The sequence below is a fragment of the Vanacampus margaritifer genome, chromosome 2 (assembly GCF_051991255.1).
Source record: "Vanacampus margaritifer isolate UIUO_Vmar chromosome 2, RoL_Vmar_1.0, whole genome shotgun sequence".
NCBI classification, from domain to species: Eukaryota; Metazoa; Chordata; class Actinopteri; order Syngnathiformes; family Syngnathidae; genus Vanacampus; species Vanacampus margaritifer.
In genome coordinates, this window is record NC_135433.1 from 19,506,587 (window position 1) to 19,531,540 (window position 24,954).

The 24,954-nt window shown below is 40.9% G+C and overlaps 2 protein-coding genes across 5 annotated transcripts in view; both read right to left on the reverse strand.

Moving 5' to 3' along the window:
* Positions 1 to 6,628: 6,628 nt before the first annotated feature.
* apnl (actinoporin-like protein) lies at positions 6,629 to 9,351 on the reverse strand. Of its 2 annotated transcripts, none has more exons than XM_077558293.1 (3): positions 9,218 to 9,351; positions 8,679 to 8,787; positions 6,629 to 7,379 (listed from the first exon to the last, which is right to left on the reverse strand). In XM_077558293.1, the coding sequence occupies exons 2-3, from the start codon at positions 8,780 to 8,782 to the stop codon at positions 6,935 to 6,937; spliced, it is 549 nt and encodes a 182-aa protein (XP_077414419.1). In that variant the 5' UTR covers positions 8,783 to 8,787; positions 9,218 to 9,351; the 3' UTR covers positions 6,629 to 6,934. The 2 variants fall into 2 exon arrangements, with proteins under 2 accessions (XP_077414419.1, XP_077414420.1); XM_077558294.1 differs by lacking the exon at positions 9,218 to 9,351 and adding an exon at positions 9,067 to 9,208.
* Positions 9,352 to 15,883: 6,532 nt separating this feature from the next.
* The window catches only part of LOC144044235 (uncharacterized), a 42,066-nt gene continuing 32,995 nt past the window's right edge, over positions 15,884 to 24,954 (reverse strand). The window contains exons 3-7 of one of the 3 annotated variants that reach the window (XM_077558510.1): positions 22,357 to 22,446; positions 21,218 to 21,312; positions 19,794 to 19,848; positions 19,577 to 19,682; positions 15,884 to 16,661 (exon numbers count right to left, since the gene is read on the reverse strand). In XM_077558510.1, the coding sequence (XP_077414636.1) occupies positions 16,232 to 16,661; positions 19,577 to 19,677 (531 nt within the window). In that variant the 5' untranslated portion in view covers positions 19,678 to 19,682; positions 19,794 to 19,848; positions 21,218 to 21,312; positions 22,357 to 22,446 and the 3' untranslated portion in view covers positions 15,884 to 16,231. Of the gene's footprint in view, positions 16,662 to 19,576; positions 19,683 to 19,793; positions 19,957 to 21,217; positions 21,313 to 22,356; positions 22,447 to 24,954 lie in introns of those variants that run through there. The other 2 variants (XM_077558509.1, XM_077558507.1) reach the window with 2 other exon arrangements.

Below are 24,954 nucleotides of genomic sequence, written 5' to 3' on the forward strand. Positions count from 1 at the left end.
TGTGGGGGGGGGGGGGGGTGCATCCACATGTTTTTCCAGGTTTAACTACCATGGCGGGGACCGACTTAAAATTGTGGGGACATTTTGGTGGTCCCCACAAGTTCAGACCTCTTTTTGAGGTTTAAGACTTGGTTTTAGAGTTTAGATTTGAATTGGTTTATGGTTGAGGTTAGGGTAAGGAATGGGGATAGGCAATCATTTTTCAAATGCATTATGTCAATGAGATGTCCCCATGACGATACAAAGACAAGTGTGTGTGTGTGTGTGTGTGTGTGTGTGTGTGTGTGTGTGTGTGTGTGTGTGTGTGCGCGTGCATCTTGGTCTCCAGACCCCTTCCAAAAGAAACCCCCACCTCCTGTGTCGATGTCAGTTTGCTCTCTTACGTCATTGGGGCGCAAATGTGAAAACGGCATCTCTCTCTCTTTTTTTCGCTCTCTCTCTTTCTCTCTCTCTCTCTCTCTCCCTTCCTCCCTCTCCCAGTTCGGGTGTACCTCACATGTCAAGCGAGGAAAGTAGGCAGACATTGCCCTCTAGTGGTACATAGATGAATAACGTGAGGGGAAAGCAAACAATTGTGACATTGCTCTATCACACTTATTCCTTATCGTTTCCTTTTTTTGCCATCTTCTTGCATTCTCTTTGCTTCCTTGTTTTCAGTCTTTTTAAATGTCCTTTTTACTACCCATTTCCTCCCTTTTCTCTAAAATACAATATAATGCTGCAAAAATGTAAAATAATGCTGAAAAATAACATTACTACGGAAGCGTATTGCATTCACTTGAAAAAAAAAAGTCCTGTTTTTCTGACAAATTTTTTTGGGGAAGCGTTGTTTTTTTGAATAATTTTTTTCCCTGTTTTTTTAAATACATTTTTTTCTGTTTTTTTTTAACAATTAGTTTTTCTGACTATTTTTTGGGGGGGAGCATTGTTTTTTTTGAATAATTAAAAAAAAAATGTTTTTCGGTTTTTAAAAAAAAATTTTTTTTCTGTTTTTCGGAGTAACTTTCCCTGTTTTATAAAATTATTATTATTTTTTTTTTTGATTTTTTTTTTCTTTCTGTTTTTCTGACAATTTTTTTTTAGGGGTTTTCCCTCAGAGATTAGAGAACAACCCACAATAAAGTATACACATTCATTCCTTTATTGAGAGCCAATAAGTAAACATGACCATCTTATTTAGTTTAATCAAGTTTTATTTTGATATGGGTTTAAGGCACTGGGAGATAGTCCTGTCTTTGATTCATATAGACGGTATTATTATTAGTTTGTCGACTTTACGCAGGCACCTGAGGACTTTGCATTTGTTCAGGAGGAAAGCCCATTCAGATCTGCTAGATGTAGCATTGTTTGTCCAGGATCAGTTGGATAGATATGGCATGCTCCATGACTACAAAATGATGCATTTGAAATGCATTCAGGCTGGCTATGTGGTGACTCAAGAAACGATCAGGATACTGATGAAAATACTGGATCCGCATGGTGTGCAACTGAGGCGCAGGAATCGCCTTCGGCGCCGTATCTACCAGAATCCAGGCCCAAACTTTTTGTGGCATATAGACTCTTATGACAAACTCAAACCGTACGGAATCTGCATCAATGTTGCAATAGATGGGTTTTCACGAATGGTGATATGGCTACATGCTTATTCTACAAACAGTGATCCGAAGATAATCGCTGGATACTTTATTAATGAGGTGTCATCAAGGAATGGAACTTGTGCCCGAATTTGTTCGGACCTTGGCACTGAGAACTGTTATATTGAACAAATGCAGATGTTCTTGAGGCACGGCCATCAGGACAACTTTTCACACAGATGCTATCTGTATGGATCAAGCAATCACAACCAAAGAATAGAGAACTGGTGGAACTTTTTAAGGAGGCAACACGCACAGTTTTGGATGAACCTGTTCCAAGACCTAAAAGACTCGGATTCCTTTTCTGGTGACTTCCTGGATAAAAGTATCATTCAGTTCACATGTCTTGAAATAATAGAGGTAAGAATTGAAATAACTACTATTTTTCCCCTCATAGTGCACCTGCTTATGATGTTTTACTTCAATCGTAGTAAAATGCCACACAGTGGGTCAGTTTGTGTGTGGTATTCATGTAATGTGCTTAGATAGTGGAAAAATGTTCACTGTCTTTAGGTTATAGGATTCCACACATTAAAGGAAGAGGCCAGTATTATCAGCAGTATACTGCAGCCTATATTCAAATTACCAGTACTTAAAAAGTGTGAAAATTAAGCAAAATGTTCCCGTTAGCGTTTGTCCTTAATTACATGATGCAGTTAGTTAAGCCTATTGCAGATGTTGAGAGCAGATTTGGACTAAATTACTGTCTAGTTTGCATCATGTTGTCTACTGTACTGCCACTGTCACTTTTTTTATTTATACTTATTTAGAAAGAACTGCAGGAAGTTGTTCACCTCTGGAACACTCACAGAATTCGCCCAAGCAGGAATGCTGTGTCTCCGGGTGGGCGCCCAATGATGATGTACACCTTACCCCAACTTTTTGGTGCTAGAGAGTACCTGAAAAAGGTATCCCAACAAAAGATTGAAGCCTGCAGAGAGGAATGCCTTCAGAGGGGACCGTACCCCTGCGATGATACAGTGTTTGACATTTGCTGCCTTGTCATGGCAGAAAATAATCTTCACCCACCCACCTCTCCAGAGGAAGCCATTGAGCTTTATATGTTCTTACGTGCTTACATGCGAGCTCAGATTGTATGAACGCAATGTGCTTAATTGGATCAAATGACATGATGTAAGCCTCCGAATTGTACCTGTAAAGGGTATTTAGTTACAGCTGTAAACAAAGGTGAATTTTATACTAATGAACATCTCCACTTTGTGCTTTTCTATATCTTTTGTCTATTCATTATTGAGGAAATCGGTTCTGACAGTTAATAGTTGAATGAAAAAAATGGAAGACCTTGGTTTCATTATAAAAAGAGCAGTCAAGGAAAACGAAAATAAAAAATTATCAATATAACACTATGTAATACAGTAACCTATCCACGTGTGTATGCTTAATGTCAAATGTAGCTCTTACAAACAGAATATCTAATACCTGTTTTTCTGAATTTTTTTTTTGACAGAAAAAAAATCAGTAAAACTGAAAAAAAAAAAAATCTGAAAAACAGAAAGAAAAAAAATACTCCAAAAAACAAAGCAACCCCAAAAAAAAGTCATAAAAACAGAGAAAAAAAATAAAAAATAAAAAATAAAAAAAACAGAAAAAAAATTATTTAAAAAAACGGGATAAAAAATTATTCAAAAAAAACAACGCTCCCCCCAAAAAAATTAGTCAGAATAACAGGACTTGCAATTCGCTTCCGTACATTACTGATGAAAATAAAAGTTTAAAAATAATAATGTTGCTGAGAGTGAAAATACAAAAAGTGCACAAAATTAATTAAAAGAAAAAAGCAGGTTTTCCTATAATGCCTCATTCTGCTAACACGTTTCCTCTATAAAACAGTTCAATATAAATAATGCTCATTAAATATATTTGATGTCCATTTTATACTGGAGCAGTTTGCTTCAATAGCTGTACAGTACATGTTGATCATCATACTGCCGCTAGATGGCAGCCTTTGCGAACTTTTATCCCCAATAGCTATTCATGGGCTTTCATTTACAAGTACAGTATAGGTCTATTTGCTGCCCCCATTAAATGGTTGAGTCCAATATTTAAAACATTTTGTATTAAGGAGTGTCATTTTAAAAATTCTAGTGCAAGTACAGTGACATTAAACATGCCCATGTTCAAGTAGGTTGTACTGCACTTAAAAAAAGAAAACAGGCGGTAAACAGCAATATTGTAGCAGGTGGCATCTTCCCAACAATAGTTTCTATTATTTGTCTGGTGGCAGCTCCACCAGAGGCTTAGGCGCTTATTTGCTCAGCTCAGCTGACAATTATATATATATATAAATATATATAAAAAGACGCGCTAGTGTGTTCAAATCCTACATCCTTCCACCTTCATCACACATGAGGGGGATTTTCACACATATGGAATATAAAACATAACAAAACAGCCAATATAGACACTGCGGTTTAAATATCACCAATGCTGAGCTTCTTCAATAATAATCAAATAAAAGACCCGTCTAAATCCCATACCGTTCTCTTATACAGTATGTAGGCGATAAATATAAACACAGTGTGCACATAATATCATCTGTTTGATGTAACTTCCCATCTGTGTGAGTGCAAGTGCATGTGTCAGCTGCCCACACTCAGATGCTCATCGCAAATGCAGTAATATATGAAGGCTTGCTTGTGCTGAGAAAGAAGGAAAACATAAGAAAAGCCTTTGACGTTATGGATTTTACTAGTCAATCTTCCCCCATTCTGCATATGAACGCTGCCCAAGCAGACTGACCTGAGGCCTTTAAACTTTTTCTGACATCATTGGAGCATGTGGACATCAACCTACGGACTTTTTGACTGAACTGGATAAAATGCGCTGTATGTTTTGCTAAATTATTCAAAGACAACCCTATAAACCTTTTATACTGACCTGTGAGAAAATTCCTTCCACAAATCCGATGATGGAGGCTCCACCAGCAGAAAGTCTGGAAATCTTCTTTCTATAACTCGTTAACATCTACTCAATTATTGTCTTGAACCACAGGTTCAGCTGGAATTCATTTTTTTTGTTGTTGCTGCTTTTTTGTCCTAAACCTTTTGGAGTGGAAACCCCAAATCAATGCTTCAGGTCATGTCAGTGTTGGTCAATCAATTTTCTGCCACCCAGAAAAAAAAGAGTCCATAGTAGCTACCTTTATAGCAATCATGCCAATTATGGAATTGTGCTTATTTAACCGGGCCTCCCCAAGGCAGGTGTGATGATCCAAACAAGAACAGATGATCAATAAAAAGATTACGGTGCCTGTCGCGTAAATGAAAAGATCATACATCACATTTGTGTGAGGTTAGCGGCGGCAAGCACACAGCGCTGCCTTGGCAAATTTGCAGGATGTGTTTTTTTCAGCTCAAATGTTGGGAAGTGGACCAAACATGGAAAATAAAATTTAGGGGATTATTTTATACAGTTGTTTCTAGGGAAGTCTGAGAGTTAGGCGTCATTTTAGGTTAAGTTTAGGGTAGAGTCCTAGTTACAGGCCCTGTAAAGTGAAGTCAGAGATTTGTTTCTGAATAGGTACCATGTTTTTTGGACTAGAAGTCAACTTTTTTTCATAGTTTGGCTGGTCCTGCGATTTATAGTGATGTGCGACTTGTATATATTTTAATTAGAGCTCAGACTGGCACGCATAATCCCCATATATTGAAAACTGCCAAAAGGAAGGAGGAGAAGAAGAAGAAAAAGTCCATCTATCCCGCTGATCTGTATATATTACTAGATAGCCCATACATAACAAGTTGTTGAAGCCACAGGGCGGCCATCTTACTCCTACCCCATCTCGCGAGCAGACTACGGTAGAAACTATATGTAGGCTACTGTATATATACAGATTAGACATATACAGCTCGTAGGCTCTTAGTATAAGGCCGGGTGGCAGGGGTGGGGACGTGGTTTGCGGGGTGGTCACAAATGTTTTAACAAGTGGTCGGTATGTGCTGCTTTGAAGACCCCCTTTTTCTTTCATCGCTCAGCTTCTTAGACTCCAATATTAGATTTGGCAGAGGCATCTTTTGTTGAATTACAGTTATAATTTGTTTATCAAAAATATACATAAATATATAATTTCCTCCTGTAAACATCATTAAGCCTATCATTTATACACGTATTTAAGCCAAGTTGTAAAATGTGAAGTTATAAATCACGCTGTTTCTACTAAGTACTGTCTCAAATGTTCTCCATTAGATCGTATGCCGAGAAACAGTTCTTGGGAGTAATATGTAATATGGAGTAATAATAGTAATATGGTGGCCTTCGCGGCTTCAATATCGGCTATCCAATAATATATATATACAGATCAGTGATCTATCCATCCATTCATTTCCTGAACTGCTTGTCCTCACATGAGAACTAATGTGTAATGTAATGCTAGTTAAGCATGTGGCTTCCCTGCGGCACAATAAGAATTTATAGCAGCAAAAGATGCAATAACTGACCAGAATTGTTGTTAAGGTAAGCCATTTTAAACAAAAAATAACTTTTCTCTAGATAGAATTTAGAAGCGGAAGTTTCGGCCAACCGGAACTCGTTAGCAACCAATCAAAATTCAATCTTCAACCCAATCTCCTGGGTCAAAATGATTAAGCCAACCTTGGATAAAAATAGCTCATACAACTCAAAATCAACATCTACTGGGTTAGGAAAACAACCAACCCAGCACGTTTTAGTGTGTAGTGCGTAACCTACTGTACATCCTGGTTTGCATGTGTTGTGCAGGTATGAGGATATGTTGGCTTTTGTTGCATGAATTGTGTGTGTGTGTGTGTGTGTGTGCGCTAGAAAAGGAAGCTGACTTCAAAGTGTTCTTGTTGAATACACGGCAAAACAAGCATGTTTGCCGCCATCAAAAAGGCCGTTTTGCATTCATGAATTTAAATCAAATTTTCAGGCGTTTTTTCCGCATCCACTCAATCAACAGACAAACAGCTTTGAAAAAAACAACACACATCTATTTTGCTCTCATGGATACAGTGTCAAGGTAAATACACACACACGCTTTTATTCAGCAATCTGCCCTCGTCTTGCTGGTGAGTCGTTCTTTCATTTCCATTTCTAAAGATGTCATTGTTGAACGGGGCGCTATTGAACAAGGCGTCAGCTTTTAAAAGGGAGGCAGGATTGCCGCCTGGATGTATAAACACACTAAACTGTGATCTTAAGCAGATTTATTGAAGGGGAAGAGGCCGCTCTACAGGCACACGTCAAGACACAATACATCTGTTAACGCACGCGTGCCTTTCGGAAGAGAGCGAGGAGATGGCGGCTATCTAGATTGTGTGCTAGGCCACGGGTGTGAACAGCTTATCCCACACCTCCACCTTCATGATGGCTTTGCCCAGCGGGCTCATGGTAGCTTTGATATCCAGGTAGTTGCCCACGTAGTTGATCCCCGTGCCTGTGGCCTCCTCGCGCACAAAGCCGCGCTCCTGCTGCTTCTTGTCGTTGTACATCTGCTTGAACAGCGCGCTGTCGCACTTGCAGCCCTTCTTGTAGATGCCCACAGCGTACCAGTTCTTGTACAGGTTGTAGTCCCACGGCACGGAGAACATAATGGCCAGCGTCTCGATGAAGTCCTTCTGAGACCTCTCGAAGAGGTCGTAGGTGAGGACGCCCACGCTGCCCGTGACCTTGCTGCTGGTCTTGGTGAAGGTGCACACCTCTGTCTTCAGGGGGCGCACCGTGGGCTGAGGTGGGTTGTATGCCTCGCCGTTCTCCAGGTGAACCCTGTTGTGGGCCGTCCATTCATCCATTAATTGATCGTTAAGTACTCGGTGATTTTTTCTTTCTTTGTAGCAGCTTTGGCAAAATTTGTGCACTACTTGGCTATGACCAGCAGAGGCGCTGTTGAGTGGCCCTCAACTAGGTTGGTGGCTAAAGAAAGGCATAATCTGCCTCCTAAAAATAAAATGGCTACAATTCATCAGAATTCAGAATTTTGAAGTTTATTTCTTAATACAGTTGTGCCTTCAGATATGAGTGAACAGACTTACACAGGTTTTTTTTTTAGACACAAGCCGTCGTTCGATGGATTTTTGCGTTGGCTTCAGAGCAAAATCTTGAGATTCAAGCACTGCATGTTAGCACACTCACTTCACAACAGCAACTCAACATTTTTTTTCCCAAAAAAGAGACTTAAAGCTGTTGTTGCTAAACAAAGAGAATTAGGCTACACCATGTGTATTTAAAACAACTTAAAATCTTTTCTTGACTGTTTAGCTTAATGCTATCAAGTAATGCACAACGTTAGAGATGGGCTAACAAATTGTATTAGTATTGTGCTGTTATAACGTTTTTAGCAATGATTATTTTAACAAACATTAGTAACAACACAGGCATGTATTATTTATCCTTTGCCAAGAATATGCTAAGAATCCTGTGGTTTACTGAGATGTTTTGACTGGCTCTGTGTTTGCCTGTATGTCTGTATTATACTGCCCCCAGCTGGCCAAGGTGCGCACAGCAGAAAGAACAGCACAATGTCCATTGAGTAGAAGCCAAAAATCTGGCAAAAACTCCTAAAATCCTCACATTGTGTTTAATCATGTCATTACTGTATGTTTTCATGAAGTACAATTATTAATTTAAAGACACATTATAAACACGTTTGTTTTCTAAACGGATTAATGGCATTCCCATTTATTTAAATGAGGAAAGGATGATTTGAGATAACGAGTATCACAAGGCACCACTATAATTAACAAAAATGAATATCATTATTTCGATAATTGTTTTGTAACATATATTGTAATAATTAACACATCATTGTATAAAATTATCTTTCCAAATGTGATACCACTTTTGCATTGTGTCCAATACTTGAAATCACATCTACCAACTTACTCTTCATGTACAGAAATTAATGTAAAACTCATAGTATAAGAAAACAATGCCTACAAATGATCTCAAAATATATACTCATCAAGAATATTACATGATAAAATATTTGCTACTATATTCATTGATCTCATTACAAAGGCAGAAATTAGATTTTTGGCATTGTATGTGAAAACTTGCAGTGCTTACTTGGGGTTAATGAGGCAGTAGTTGCTGGTCAAATTAGTGATCTCGATGGTCACGCTCCTCCTGCTCGCCACGTCGGCGGCCACGGCTTCGGCGGATTCCGTCATGTCAGCTGTGACATGAAATGAGAGCAGAAAAGAAAAGAAAATGGAGATGGGGGAGTTAGCGCTGCCCATCTCCATATCCTTCACCCCAATCATCAGAATGATTCCATCTAAAACGTCCTCCTGACCTATACTCTGCCGACATTGCTCTGCTGGCATTCCACTGACCTTCCGAGGCACAGGTAGAGCTGCTCGGCTTATAAATGATGGATTTGTGCCGGATAATGAGGGCCAGCAGCGCAGAGCCGCTTCGTTCTGACTGTCAACGGCCTAATTAGAGCGCGTACCTTTTCAATTAGGCCTCTCCAATGAAGTCCATCCACTAGAAAAATGTCGGCTGTACAAACCACGGGAACGCCTCAACAGGCTTCCCGGTGAAGTTGCATAAACATAGGCCCATAAGTGAGAGTCAAATGTAGAAAAGACAGAGACTCTTACCTGCTTTGGTGCTCTCAAGTTCCAAAGTGGGAAAAAAGGAGGAAAAGCAGAGGAGGAGTTTTTTCTTTTCTTTTTTTTAAAGGTAGGACAACACCCTTTCGAGTAAGAACGTGTCCACCCTTAACCCAGTCATCCGCATCCCCCCTCGTTAACCACGTCATGACAGCAAATACATTTGCACCAGAACCACACCCAAGTCTGCGGCGTGTATTTGACTGAAAACAAATAGCAACGAAATCCATCCTGTTATCCATCGTGCAGGCTTTTTGTGTCCCGGGTTGACACTTGTGTTGTCGTTGTGCAACAGAAGGAACCCGAGACGAGTCTGGGCACATTTCTAGAGTGGCTTCACTGCTTTGGAATTCTTACCACAATTGGTGGGCTACATAACAGCAAAACTAGCGGATTCCATTCTGTCTCAAACAACTGCTTGCTGCTTAATCCATTCGACCAATGATTGTCAATCATTGTGCTGGGGCAGATTGGCGTGCCGCCAAGAATGATCCATTTACCAATGAGTGCATCCCGAGCCTTATGCTTAGAACATTCGGGTCTTTTGGTGACTCTGAGAGCTACAAAAGAATCAACTGTAGACTAGAGCATTGTCTACTTGAATTAGAATTAGAATAAGTCTGTCTGTAGAAATGTTGAAATCTCGACTTATTTCTATACAGTATTGCGTTTGGTTAAACCATCAATGATCATCTAGATTTTTGCCTGTTTTACTGCCACTTCTCCTGTTTTTATTTGGCGGTGTGCCATTGAAATTTGCCAATATCAAATATGGAGGTAAATCAAGGTTTGGAAAGACTGACCTTGACCAGTGGTTCTCAACTGATGTCACTCTGGGACCCACGTTTTCCTCTTGTCGTGAATTTGTGACCAAGGTATTGTAGTTTGCAAAATAATGTTATCACGTTTTTCCTATCAGACAGAAAATGTAGAATTTATAGCTTGTTTTCTGGTGTTTTGTTGCTAGGCAGAATTCATGGGACACATTTGTGGATGTTCTCCCAACCCAATAGAAACGGTCCAAAAGCATTTATGGTTCAGTTGAGCACCCTCCATATCAATCATGGTGGACTCTCGAGTTGTGCGTCTTTGACTACCATTTACATTGGCTTTGTTAGAATGTATAGATGTAAAAAAAAAAAAAAAAAAAAAAAACACAACTCACATTCCACACACAGATTGGGACTTGTTTGACATGAGCAGGAACAATGAAGGCAATGATGGATTCGTCGTAGAAACTTTACAACAAGCAACAGTTTGACAGACTCTTCATAAGAGAGGCCACATGCTTGCTTCAAGCTGCCACTCCCAGTTGAAGTCATTTGAAAAGTCAACATACTGTACTTTAAAACGACAAAGAGAATCACATGCTGTGGATTTAACCATGGCACATTCATTTTATCTTATGAAAACCTTGATGCTAACACACGATGCAAAATGCCATAGAAGGGTTCATTTAAACACAAGCGTATATTAGCAACACATGTAACAGACTCTTTATCCTCTGTGAAAAATAACATATGATTATAGGGAATTGTGGATTTATGCAATGGTGGCAACAAAAACGAAGTTACTGAGAAGACTGGACATAACATAACTGGAGAAAATTACATTCAGCGCCATACTGAGTAATTTGAATCATTTGTTTCTATGCTGATCCATTCAAATATTGTTTTGATCGCACAGCGTAGAATTGCATAGCTTGTGTAGTTTCATTTTCCAAGTTTCTTGTTGCTAGGCAGAATTCAATATATACAATTATCTTTAGTCTCAGGCACAAGAAAATCAGTGCTCCAGGTGAACTTTTTTCAGTAGGAGTTGCAACACAGTGACCCCTAACTGGAAGTTTTAGGGGTGCAAGAAAAGCATTTTTGGGCACAGACTGTGAATGGCCTTGCAAAGTATACGTTCTCATTTGCACTCATTTTCACTCATATTCAATATTCCTGATGAATGGGCTGGACAAGTTTGTCAAGGAACAAAAAATATTCAAGTGTAATAAAATAATAAAATAAAAAATTTGTCACGTGCTAGTAGATGAAATATTTAGTGTTAGGGGTTCAGAGTAGTTGTTAAAGTAGGTTTAGGGTTTTAAATTGGGTCTTCAAAATAGGGATACAAATGAGGTTTAGGGAAGGGTTAGGGTGTCAAAGTAGGATTGTAAAGTAGGGTCAGGCTTTCAGATTAGGGTTGCAAAGTAGGGTTTCAAAGTTGGGTTAGGATTTCAAAATAGATTTTTTAAATCGAGTCAGGCTTTCAAAGTTGGGTTTCAAAGTAAGACTAAGATTTTAAATTAGGATTCAACCGCCTGGCTTAGCTAAAGATATTACCAAGCTCTCTCCGACAACAACAAAAAAACTTTCAAAAATATATAAGTTACTTTCATATACGGATAAAATGTCTTTACCCATCTTAAAATGGGAGACAGACTTGTCTATAGCTCCGGAATCTGACTTTTGGATTCAAGTTTGTGAAAATGCATTTAAAATGACAAAACACACAAATTTACAACTTATCCAATACAAAATAATCCATAGAACATACATTACTCAATATATGATGAAGAAAATGGGCCTCTCCGACTCCGACATTTGTCTCCAGTGTTTACAAAACACTACAGACACTTATTTTCATGCTTTATGGTTATGCACCCCGGTTATGTATTTCTGGACTAAAGTCTTAGAAAAACTTTCCGCTATCTTGGACTATAGGATACCTTTATCTCCAAACTTGTGTTTGCTAGGTGACCTAACAACAACTGACCTACCACATAAACAATTTCAATCTACACTTGTAGCCCTTACTATCGCTAAAAAAACAATTCTTGTTAACTGGAAAAATAAACAAACTCTGAATATCGACCAATGGTCTAACCTCCTTATAAATCACATTTTAATGGAAAAAATATCGGCCTCAAATAAAAAACAAATATCAAAATTCATAGAAATATGGTCTACGTATATAGAATATTTTAACCTAATTCTGGTTATTTAATTCTGCCTGTTAGCGAGAGCCACCACATTGTGATAACTTACATTGATGTCTCTGCATTTGGCAGTTTGTTACTAATGGTTGTGTTTTTATAGTCAGGAACCCAGTTGCTGCCAACAGGATCGAACAGATTCACCTCCAATGGGCACTAAAGGCTAATATTCGGATTCACTGCATGCCAGGGGACTAACGCTACAGGTGCTGTCCCCCCTGGCTGGGCGTGGGCGGGTCTGCCCCTCTGTTGGCTGCTGGGTGGCGGCTGCGTCTTGGTCGTTCCCTGGGTCTCGTGGTGGGTGCTGTGTTGCGGGGCTCTCCCTGGTGTCCGGGGCGGCGCCGCCCCGGCGCGGTCCGTCGCTCTGGGTCCGGCGACGCGGGTCGGGGCCTGTGGGCCGCCGGGGTGCCCCGTGGTTCCCTCTCCCCTCCCCCTTCCTCCCCCTTGCTTCCTCTCCCTCTTCACCTCTCCCCGCCCGTCCTCCGCCTCCCTGTCCCTTCTCCCTCGTCGCCCTTCCTCCTCCTCTCCCCCTCTCTCTGCGGCCCTGCTGCTGCCTCCTGCCCTTCCTGTCGTCTCCTTCCCCCGTCCCCTCCCCCTCCCCTGTCCGCCCTCCTCCCCCTCCCCTAGGCCAGGGGTTCCGTCCGTGGCCCGGGTCTCGGCGCTCCGGGAGCCGGGGGAGTGGGCGGGATTGGTGTTGTGCCCGCCCCGCTCCGGTGGGCCTCCGGGCACTTCGGGCGGGCCCCGGTATCCGGGGGGCAAGCCCCGCCGGGGTCCCGGTGGGGTGGGTGGGGGTTTTGGTGGGCGGGTGCGCCTCCCCCCCCCCGCCCGGTTGGGGGGGGCCCAGCTGGTCGCTCCTCTTAACTCACTGCACTAGTTTTGCACAATACATTTTAGGGCACATAACACACTTTGGGGGGGAGTGGGGTGGGGTGGAGACACCGTCTCCGCCCTGCAGCTCCCCTCCAAATTTTAATGCACCACACAACTGGGGGGGGGGGGGGCATCGGTTGGGGCGGCCGCGGTATGAAGCAGTGCTGCGGTCGCCTGTCCGTGTGCACCCCCCCCCCCCCCCCATTAATTTATTTTAATGCACCACATACGCTCATTGACATGCCTGGGGGGCGGATGGATCGGAGCAGGGGGGGATATCATTTCCCTCTGCTCCGGTTCACCTGCCCCCAATTTTAATGCACCACACACACACACTTATGTATATACACTGGGTGGGGTCACACACACGGTTTAGGGGTAGAGTTCGCCAGTCGGCGAGCTGGCGAACTTAGTAACAGGGTTAGTTTTTCACTTTGATCGTTGGGGTGACGACCGGGGCCTCTCCCCGCTGGGCCTGGGGTTCGGGGATGCCGCCCGTCCTCCGGTGCCCCCATCTCCCCTTCTGCCCCTGGTGTTCCGTCCCTCCGCGTGGTGGGGTGGGCGCGGGTGCCCTCTCCGCTCCTCTGCCCGGCCCCCTCTTCGGCGCGGATGCCTGGGTGCGGTGTGTCCCCGGGGTCTGGGGTCGGGGGCTGGGGGGCTGTCGGTTGGTGGGGGTGGGGGCGGGGGGCGGGGCGGCTTGGTTGGTGGGGGGGTGGTGGTGGGGGTGCCGGGGTGGGGGGTGCTGGGGTGGGGAGGGTGTCTGGGGATTTGGGGACCTGGGGGCGGTTGGGGCTGGGTTGGGGTGGGTGGCGGGGGTGGGGGGCGGGGGGGTCGCGGGGGGAGCGGGGGTTGTGGGCCGGTGGGGTGCCTGGTGGGCCTGCAGTGCCCCGTCCTGCTGCGTTGGGTTGGGGGCGCGGGCCGCGTTGGGGTGGGGGGCGCTCCTGCTCCGGGGTTTGCTCTCCGGCCGGTGGCCCCTGCGGGGCCCGGGGGTCGTCCTTTGGCGCGGCCGCGGCCTGGGGGGCCCTGAGGTGTTGCGCTTGCTCTGTCCTGGCGGAGGTCGACGGCTCCCCTCTTTGGTGGAGATTTTCATGCATGCTAGATCCACCACACCAGCATCTATCGAGACTCAGACACAATTTGTTTCTCCCTCAGGTCATTGATTCGGTGGAGGCTGGTGTCTGTGGATCTCACTCTGCTTCGTCTGTCCTTTCTACCTTTCCTCAGTTTCTCCTTTGGGCCCTTGAGGTTTCCCTGATTTGTTGGAGTTGGGATGTCTTTGGGGTTGGTGAAGGTTAGTGGCCCGGTGGGTGGTGTCTGGTCGGTGCTGGGCTTCGCTTTTCTTTCTTTTCTTTGGTCCCCCTTTGGGTCTCCTGGCGGCCCCACGACTCTGGCTGGATTTTGAAGTGTTCGGTTTAGGTGAACGGTATGGGAATTCTTATTTATTTTTATTTTTTTTCGCACGCACGCACGCACGCACACACACACGCACGCACACACGCACAAACACACATACAAAAAAAAAAAAAAAAAAAGGGAGAACAATGATGATGACATTTCAAATGATCAATACTGAGATCTCCCAAGAAAAAAAAAAAAAAAAAAAAAAAAAAAAAAAAAAAAAAAAAAAAAAAATTAGGATTAGAAGTAGTTTTTTTAATTATTATATATATTAGGGTTTTAAAGTAGGATTAGAGTTTCAAAGTATGGTCAGAGTTTCAAAGAAAGGTTTCAAAATAGGGTGTCAAAGTAGTCCGAGTATGCATGAGTGCTGCTAGGAAATTTTGGGATTTATCCCAAAAATTTATTTTTGGTACTCTTCAGTGGAGGGATCCGCAAAAGCATTTTCAAAAAAGAGAGAAAACTGAGGCACTCAAAGACGTTCCAATAAAAGGCTTTTATTGCCACTTGGCTAGTTGATTAAAAACTGCCAAAGCGTTTCGGCCTTGGTAGGCCTTCGTCAGGGTGTCAAAGTAGTTTTGAACTTGGGTTAGGGTTTCAAGGCAGGGTTTGGAACTACGGTTGGAGTTTCAAAGTAAGGTTTCAAAAACCGGTTTGGTTTCATAGTAGGATTTTAAACTAAGGGCACAATTTTAAATGAGGGTTTTAAATTAAGGTTAGCGTTAAATTAGTGGGGTTTCAAATTGGGCTTTGAACTAGGGTTGGAGTTTCGTGTTTCAAACTACATGGCTCCATACTAACTTTTTCATTGGGCCCACACTGACCTCTAACCTGAAATTGTCAGGGCATAGACTGCAAATAAATAAATTAAATTTCTAATTTGCACTCATTTTCCCACTATTACCAATGAATGCGCTGAAGAGTGAAGCAAAAGTTTGTCATGTAGAAAAACTATTAACGCTCACAAATGTGAGGCAAATGGTCACCATTTACTAGCGGTCTAAAAATGTCCTGTAAATCCAATGAATCCATGTAATTAGTTGTGTCTGTAGCCAGCTGTAAGTTCTCCGACTGTGCCTTCCTTCCAAACATGAACATGAACTATGGAGGCCCGGAAAGGTCCAAATATGTAACTACTTTCCAACACAGCAGAGAATGTTCGGAAACACAAGCCTTCTTGTGATTAAAAACAAAACGACTAAAGCTCAATGCGGATTCTGAGTAGATTTCAACACATTGGAAAATAAGTTCCTCTGGATGGGTGGGGCACATCCCAACTTGGCTTTGAATGCATAGACCGCCACAGAACATGCTTATTATTGAAAACACAAAACAACCACACACATACGCCCTTCGGTGCCGCTCACTAGAGGGAAATAATGAGTCAGAATGAAGCCACAGCAAACATTTGACTGCTTTATTATATCAATCAAAGGCACAGTACAAAGGCACGAGAAGGCACACTTAAAATGCACTCTTTCATTTTTTTATTTCTGTACTTTTCGGATACATCAAACCCTCGGAAGTTGAATATTTTTGTGGTCGTGCAAATCAATCATTGATGTCAAACGGCAGCCTGCACTTTATTTTGCTGTGTACACAAACAAAAGTGACAAAGAAAATGGGGACGTGGCGACTTTGAAGAGGACAAATGGGTTAGGTTTACCCTTTTATACGGGAAATGAATTAAAAATCACACCAAGCTGAAGGCCAAACATATTTGGACTTCCGAAGGACTAAAAGTGACCAAGCTAGCGACTCAACTGATCATAAAACTCCACCTTAATGATAGCCTTGCCCACAGTGGACATGGTGGCCCTCACGTCCACCTGGTTGGTGCCGTGCACAATCCCGGAGCCGCTGGCGTCCGCCCGCTTGAAGTTGCTCGTATCCTTGCCGTCGTACATTTGCTCGTAGAGCTTCTTGTCGCAGGCGCACGACGCCGCCAATATGCCCACCGCCAGACGGTTCTTGTACAGGTTGTGGTCGTATGGCACGGAAAACATGATGGCCATGCGCTGGGAGCACACGCGGCTCTGCATGTGGAAGAGGTCGTAGGTCAGCAGGCCCACGGCGCCGGTGGCCTTGTGCTCGTCTTTGGTGAAGGAGCACAGCTCGGTGTGCAGGCTGCGGATGGTGGGCTGCGGCGGGTGGTGGCAGTCGCCGCTCGACATGTACACCCTGGGACGCAAAAGACCATACGACATGTTTCACACTCTGGAAGTTTGCATTGAAACATCACTTCCAACTGACAACTCCGCTGCCTCACACAGCAGTTGAAGGACAGGGAGGATGGCAAGAGAACAATTTTAGTCCATTTCATTCATTAATTAACTCATTCGCTGCCATTGACAGCGAAAGACGTCAAAAATTCATTTGAACTATTTCTGTTTACATTTTTTTTTAAATTTTTGTTGACAAGAGTATGAAAACCTAGAATTTTTAGAACAGATGTAAAATTTGTAATTAATCGTGAGTTAACTATTGAAGTCATGCGATTAATTACGATTACAAATTTTAATCGCCTGATGCCCCTAATTTTCAATCATCTTTTTAAAAAAAATAATAATAATAAAAGTTAATAAACTCTTTAAAAAAAAAAAAAGTTAATAAACTCTTTTTTTTAAAGAAAAGATTATTAAAAAATAAGGGTGTCAGGCGATTACATTTTTTAATCGTAATTAATCGCACGACTTCACTAGTTAACTCACGATTAATCCCAATTCCTATATCTGTTTTAATACAATAAAAAAAAAAATCTTTTCAAACTCTTAACAAAAGTGGGAAAACATGTTAAACTAATAAAAATAATTAAAATGAATTTCTGACGTCTATAGCCGTCAATGGCAGTGAATGAGTTAATTAATTAATTAATTGAAATTAATTGATTAAAAAAATATTAGACAATTTAAGTCTTCAAAAAATTAGCTTAGTTTACAATACTATTGCTTACTTATCCTGGCCTCTTTTTAATAAACATAACAGGCCGTGATTGCCCACCAAGATGTTTAAATTGTTTTTAAGTGAAAACCAAGATTTTTTGTTTTTTTTTGGGTATAAGAAATAAATTATTTGTCGACGGAAAACTGTAATTGTTGAAATTTGGGACTTGCTTTGACTTATATCTCCAACATGACTACAACTATGGTGGCCTAAAAGGGTCCATCCATCCATCCATTTTCTTAACCTCTTATTCCTCATTAGGGTCGCGGGGGTGCTAGAGCCTATCCCAGCTGGCTTCGGGCAGTAGGCGGGGTACACCCTGAACTGGTTGCCAGCCAATCACAGGGCACACAGAGACAAAAAACCATACTCACAATCACACCTATGGACAATTTGGAGTGTTCAATTAACCTGCCATGCATGTCTTTGGAATGTGGGAGGAAACCGGAGTACCCGGAGAAAACCCACGCAAGCACGGGGAGAACATGCAAACTCCACCCAGGAAGGCCAAAGCCCTGACTCGATCTCACGTCCTCTGCACTGGGAGGCGGACATGCTAACCAGTCAGCCACCGTGCCGCGCCTAAAAGGGTCAACATTTCTCAATACTTGAGACTGGCAGGCCCATGAAGTGCTCAAGTGTTCGGATTACAAAACGTGACCATTGGCCAGAGGGTTCCGCTGCATTGCACAGCAGACAAAGGACAGTAACACAACTGACAGTGTAACACATTGCACCCTCAGCAAGTTTGGTGGAAAGTCTAGTGTGAGTGTGTGAGAGACGCCTGATACTGATCGATGGCGTGTGCTGCTGTACACTTCGAAGCAACACTGAGTGTACCTGCCTGTGGTGTGCAATGAGGCAGTGTGTGTGTCGCCGCATGATGGATAGGTGCGTGTCGCACTGCTGAACGATATCCCGCACACACAAGTGCACGCACACACACGCACACACACGCACATACACATTCCAAGTTATGCACTTAGAGTTTTAAATCGTCAATGAAAAATAGAAAAATAAATCAAAATGTTATGACTAATTTATAAATACACAAATAAATGCCAATATGAGAATAATTCAAAGTCACAAAATATTGAATACATTTGAGGCATTTGGGGCTTAAAAAAAATATATGATAACCTTTTTCTTTTCCATACTTACATGCATACTTTAGACATATTTCACAAAAATAAGTAATTAAAAATAATGCATTTTTTGTAAAACTGCAGGCACCCAGGGGCTAAAAATACTAATAATAAACAGATAATAGATGAATAATTCCAATTCATGCATTGTGAGAGAGATTGGAAGCATTAAGGCCAGGCATAAAAAAGAATTATAGATAAATAAATACATCTAACGAGGAAAAGTGGTATAGGAAATGGATGGCTAAATTAACTCATTCACTGCCATTGACGGCTATAGACGTCAAAAATTCATTTGAACTATTTCTGTTAGTTTAACATTTTTTCCCCACTGTTGTTAACAAGAGTATGAAAACCTAGATTTTTTTTATTGTACATTTAGAACAGATATAAAATTTGTGATTAATCGTGAGTTAACTAGTGAAGTCATGCACAAAATCAAGTACAACATTTAATTGCCTGACGCCCCTAATTTTTAATAACCTTTTCTTTTTCTTTTTTTTTAAAGAAAAGATTAATAAAAATGTAGGTCTGTAATTTTTTTCCGTAATTAATCGCATGACTCACAATTAATCACAAATTGTATTTATCTGTTCTAAATGTACAATATTTTTTTCTAGGTTTTCATACCCTTGTTAACAAAAATGGGGGAAAAAATGCTAAACTAATAGAAATAGTTCAAATGAATTTTTTACATTTATAACCGTCAATGGCAGTGAATGAGTAATTTTATACACTACAGCTACAGTGTATGCTACATCCAAAGTATGGACAAAAGTATTGAGACACCCAGCCATCTCAAAGTCGATAATGGGTTTGTTCTTCTGCACCAAACTCAAGCAAATTGTCTCCAAATAATTGGCCAAGAATTAAGACTGAGCTCCAACCAAATCCTCGTCAAACCCCTTTTGATCATTTCATTGACAGAGTGCTGCATCCCAATACTTTTGTACATATCGCTGATGTGTTAAAAGCAGAAAGCAGGCCGAGTAGTTGATTGGAACTCACTTGGGGTTAATGAGGCAGTAGACGGAGCTGACATTAGTGATTTCGAATGAGCAGTTCCTGTTGGTGGTGAGGGTCGCTGACAGGGCCTCCGCCGTCTGCATCGTGACTGCAACACCACAAGACGCCCAACAACATGTCATACTTCCACAATACCATGCAGGAAGTGCAAACTACAACAATGACTATCTTTTACCATGAGAAGTCAAGTCATCTTTACCTTTTTGGGGTGGATCAGCCGGCGTGTGTGAGGCAGCAGCGTGTGTGTTTTCTCCCTAACTGAGCGAGAACGACAAAGAGGAGCAGGAGGAAGAGGAGGAGGAGGAACAGAGTTAGCTCTAGTATACTTTGCAAGTGCAGGCGTGTTCACTGTGCTAAGTGGAACAAACAACAAGATGTCCATTTCAGCTACACCCTCGCAGATGAGACGAGACCAACAAATGTATGGTGGCACTTTGACACCACTGTCAAATATGTGCAAAATGTAAAACATACAAATACTGAATTCAATATGTTTAATCAAATAGTATGTCATTTTGTGTAGAACAGATGATAGTGAATAACAATAGTTTGTAAAATAAATAAAAAGAAAATAATTTAAAGACATATTTTTTTCTTCTTTTTATAATATCATATACATTGTGTAGATATATAGTATTTTAGATTAATTTATATAGTTTTTTTTTTTGTTATCTCAAACTATTTCAAGTTCACATTTTAAAAAGATAATTGTGAACAGAATTGCATTTTCCAGGTCAGGTCCCACATTTGCTCAGCCACTTGTTGTGAGATGGAATTCTTGAGGTCATGATCTATTTTGCCCAAAAACATGTCATATTATAAAAACATACATGATTACTACATTTTGCAGCAAGTGACAATATATGATCACAAACTCCTTTTTCACTGATGTGAAAGGTAAATATGCAAAAATACCAGTTAATAAGGGTCATTTTTTTTTACTAGGCCACTCATTGTCAGGCAGAATTCATGGCCACAATTGTTTTTGACCCAAATCCTGATGAGAAACATTTTTTTATTGCGTAAAATGGTCATATGAAAACATAATGATGACTGATACACTTTGTAAAGACAATATAATGGGATAATGACAATTATTATAATTTTTTTTAAAAGGTGCAAAATCCACTATAAGGGCCATTTGTTTTGCACCAATAAAATATAATCTACAAACACAAGAAGCAATACACAAATGAATATGAAATTATTATGAAGACTTTTTGATGCAACTCTTTGTATTTTGCATTCGATTGCACCTAATGAAATGACATGGGACTGCCTTCCTCCAGGTTATTTTTTTAAAGCAAATATTTGCCTATTTAAATATAATGAACATGCAGCCGTCTGTGTGGAAGGTTCCAGGTTGTGACTTGCAGCCAGCAGCGTACTAATTCCCCCATTCTTGCACAAGGGCGTGCGTGTGGCTGCAGGTGAAGGCTCGCTTGGGAATCATGCCCATCCCATATGATTTCACCACTTGTGCGACTCCAATAGAATATGCTTGGCTGACTGCATGCTTCCCCTGAAGGGACCCCACACACCCTCACAGATACTCAAGCGCACACTTGAATATAAGATTAATAGCCACTTTCCAATTAAGTATGTTTCCAATTTTCCACACACTTTGAGCTGTGCTTAACTTGTACATGTGACGTGGCGGCAGCTGTTGGGAAGCCTTCATCTTCCAACGCTTCAAATCAGCAGATGGTCCCAAACGACTGCAAAAAAAAAAGAGTAGGAAATAAAAAATATGTATACATAAAAAAAGGATACATTTGCATTTGACAGACTTTGTATGGTAAAAGCATTCCATGTGATGCTTAGCCAGTTACCTTGGCAGAAAACTGCATTAAACATGAGATGCGTAGTCTTGCCTTCATTATATGCCGCAATCACATTCATCATCATGTGAAATAAAATGGCAGCGCAGGGGTGAGGCCTCTTTTATCTGCCATTATTGTTGACAGACTGACGGTTCGCGCATAGTCACGTGAGAATTGGCGCATACGTCATCAATCTGCGACAACGCGTCGTCATCGACCATTATGTCATCGACCATTATGTCATCGACCATTATGTCATCGACCATTATGTCATCGACCATTATGTCATCGCTGGAGGAGTATCCTGCATATGGTGTCCAGACGGACGCGTACGGGGCGCGTTTTGAAATCTTTCCACTCTGGAGCCCGGTTTCAAAAGTGATCGGTTTCAAGCTCCGAAACCGCGCCATCGTGTGGACGAACTGCCTAAACGGTAAGAAACTTGTGAGGATACATTGAAACTGGCTTTCGTGTGGGCGGGGCCTAATGCAAGATTTTAAAATTGTCGGCCGACTTCCAAACTCTGAGACACCACACGTGAAGAGAAAAAATCACGGGAATAACAATTTTAAAAGTACCGTGTGTGGTGTGTAGCCACACTGCACATCCAACACACCACACACGAGCCGAGTTCATTCATGAATGTGACGGGAAGTCTCGCAAAACCTCTCGAGATTAAACTTGACTTCCGGGTCATCAAACATGCAGGACCAGTCGCAATACTTCCTGGTTTTCAGCCAAAAACGCGGCATAAAAAGAAAAGGCATCGTTTAAAGGAGTGTAAATGGGCTCTGGGCGGCGAGGCATCGCTTGCCCTCGGTGCTGGCAGGGCGGGTTCGCGTCCCACCCGGAGACCACGCTGTGTAGTATGTGTGTGCGTGTATAAAAATTATATTAAATAAAAAAAATTAAAAAGAGTGTAATAGCGCAAGCACAGACCTTCTGCTGCGTGATGACTGTCCTGGCGATTGTCGGGAGGGGAAATTCGAGGCTAAAATCGGGCCAATTCTCCTGCCAGGCTTAAGTGTGCTTGGAGAACACACACACACACACACACACACACACACGCACACACACACACACACACACACACACACACACACACACACACACACACACACACACACACACACACACACGCACGCACAATGAGGGAATGAGTATTTTGGCGCCAAAGTGCTCTTATGTTCATGCTCTCAGTTTTTGGAAAACAAATTTCCCCTCATATTTTTACTTTTTTTTTTTGACTGTTCCAACTTTAAGAAGGAAGAAAAGTAGCAAAAAAGTGAGGTAAAATTGCAATCGATAAAATTATATTCATAAATAAAACCCTGCGAAAGAGTGGCACCACAATAACCAAACTGCAAAGAAGTAAGGGAACACTGTACGACACATTTGTGTGAATAGCCCTGGATGCAGAGCTCAGTCTGAGGCATAGAGCGGGGTGGACTTAAATGTTTGACTCCGCCCACACGGATTTTACAAAATGGTTTGAATAATTTATTTTTAAGAAAAATTGCAGATTTAATGATGTGCCGTTATGATGTTACGTTTATTTTTTTAGATTTTTTAACACATTATGGAGCATGGAAAATTACAAACACTCAACCCACAGTCAGTTGGGGCGGAGCTAACAAAAACGGCCTAGGACGGTTGAGGTTAGTATTTGGGTTTCATTCAGTTTTAAATTTTTGTTGTTCAATTAAGTGTTCAAACAATACTGTAAGTGTGATGTCATAAAGAAAGGGAAAGAAAGAAAGAAAGAAAGAAAGAAAGAAAGAAAGAAAGAAAGAAAGAAAGAAAGAAAGAAAGAAAGAAGAATGCGCTTCGAGGTCGATAATCCATGTGGGTGGAGTCAAACGTTAAAATATGCCTCGAACTGCACTCTTCATCCAAGGCTTACTCCATTTGTGAGGCTTCTTGTTTCCAGGCAGAATTTGTGGGGTACAAAAAATGAGAAAACAAGCAAACAAAAAGCATTGCGTAAACAAATTGAACTCCCTTTTACATGGCTGTGGCTTTTAGAACCACAAAATGACCAATTTACTGCTCTTGCTATGACAGCCCGTGCCAAAATCTTTGCAAGCACTTAGAGGTGACAAAATATCAACGATCTGTATTTTTACTCAATTATGGAAACAAAAATACGCCATAAATAAAATCATATTCAATTACTGCAAGTGCAGAATCATTGTCACTTACGTTTTAGCCTTCGCTCCTCCTTATAAGACAAGCAACGCTACTGCTTTTCTTCTTCATTTAAAAAAAAAAAATCCAAATAACATGGTGAAGCTGCACGCGTGCTGGAGATAAAAGGAAACTACTCAAATTACATGCAGGTATTATTAATTAAGGATTATCATTGAGCCAAGGTAATTAAATAATCCTGTCAAGGGTAAATAAAAAATAAAGATGGATCTTTGTTTTTGATTGGCAGGTTTTGTGTGCAACTGTGTTTGCATTCTAAAACCATCTAAATAGAAAAAAAACTATATAAGTAGTATAAAGTATAAAATATAACAAGGACCAAATATTTTAATCTAACAGAAAAAAGGTGAAACAAAATTTGGGTGGCTAACTTGATCAGAACAATCTGATGACACCTAGTGGACAGGTGTGGCATAACCACCCTTTTCTTTTTTTTATTGGCCGTAACCAACATTTTAAAAAAAGAGAAGACAATATTCAGACTGTTTTCATTTAATTAAAATTTTATATAAAACAAAATTATTTGTATATACTACATATTACAATTCATAATTGAATAATCATACATAATTTGTCAATAATTGTTGCTAATTTCAATATTAATGATTCTATTGATTTGTACTTATTTCAATAATATCATTGTTTTACATTATTTTTATTTGAATTGTTTAATTGATTCAATATTATGTTTGATAAAAAATATTATTATTATTATTATATTTTAAAGTTGCTAATCATATATGTTTAGAATTTAATTAATTATTGGCATTTTAATAATGACTCAATGATTTCTAATTTTTCACAACATTTATTTTTTATGTTTTTTTCATTTGAATTGCTTGATTGATTTGTTACTCTATTTTATATGACTATATATGTTATTTATAAATATTTTTTACGTAAATGTCTTAGTAATTACTAACATCTTAGTAATAAAATATTAATAAATTATTAAATAATGATAAATATTTATTACAGAATTGTAAAATGTATTGAATTATTTAAAAATGAACATTTACATTTTTCAAACTTCATTTTGCATTAAACATTTTTGTGTTTATGTATTTCTTCATTTAGTGCCTTTACATGGATTACCTGTGTGTTATTAATTTTTTAAAATTTTACTTACATATGGTAGCTGTGATCAGAGCTGTGGCCATAATGTGGTCGGTGCCTGTCGTGGTGGTATCCGCGAACCCGTTGGTAGAGGATGCCGTCAAGCTGAAGAAGGAGTCCTATCGGGCCTTTTGGCCGGTGGGACTTTGGCGGCAGCTGACAGGTACCGGCTGGCCAAGCGGAACGCAGCTTCGGTGGTCTCTGAGGCAAAAA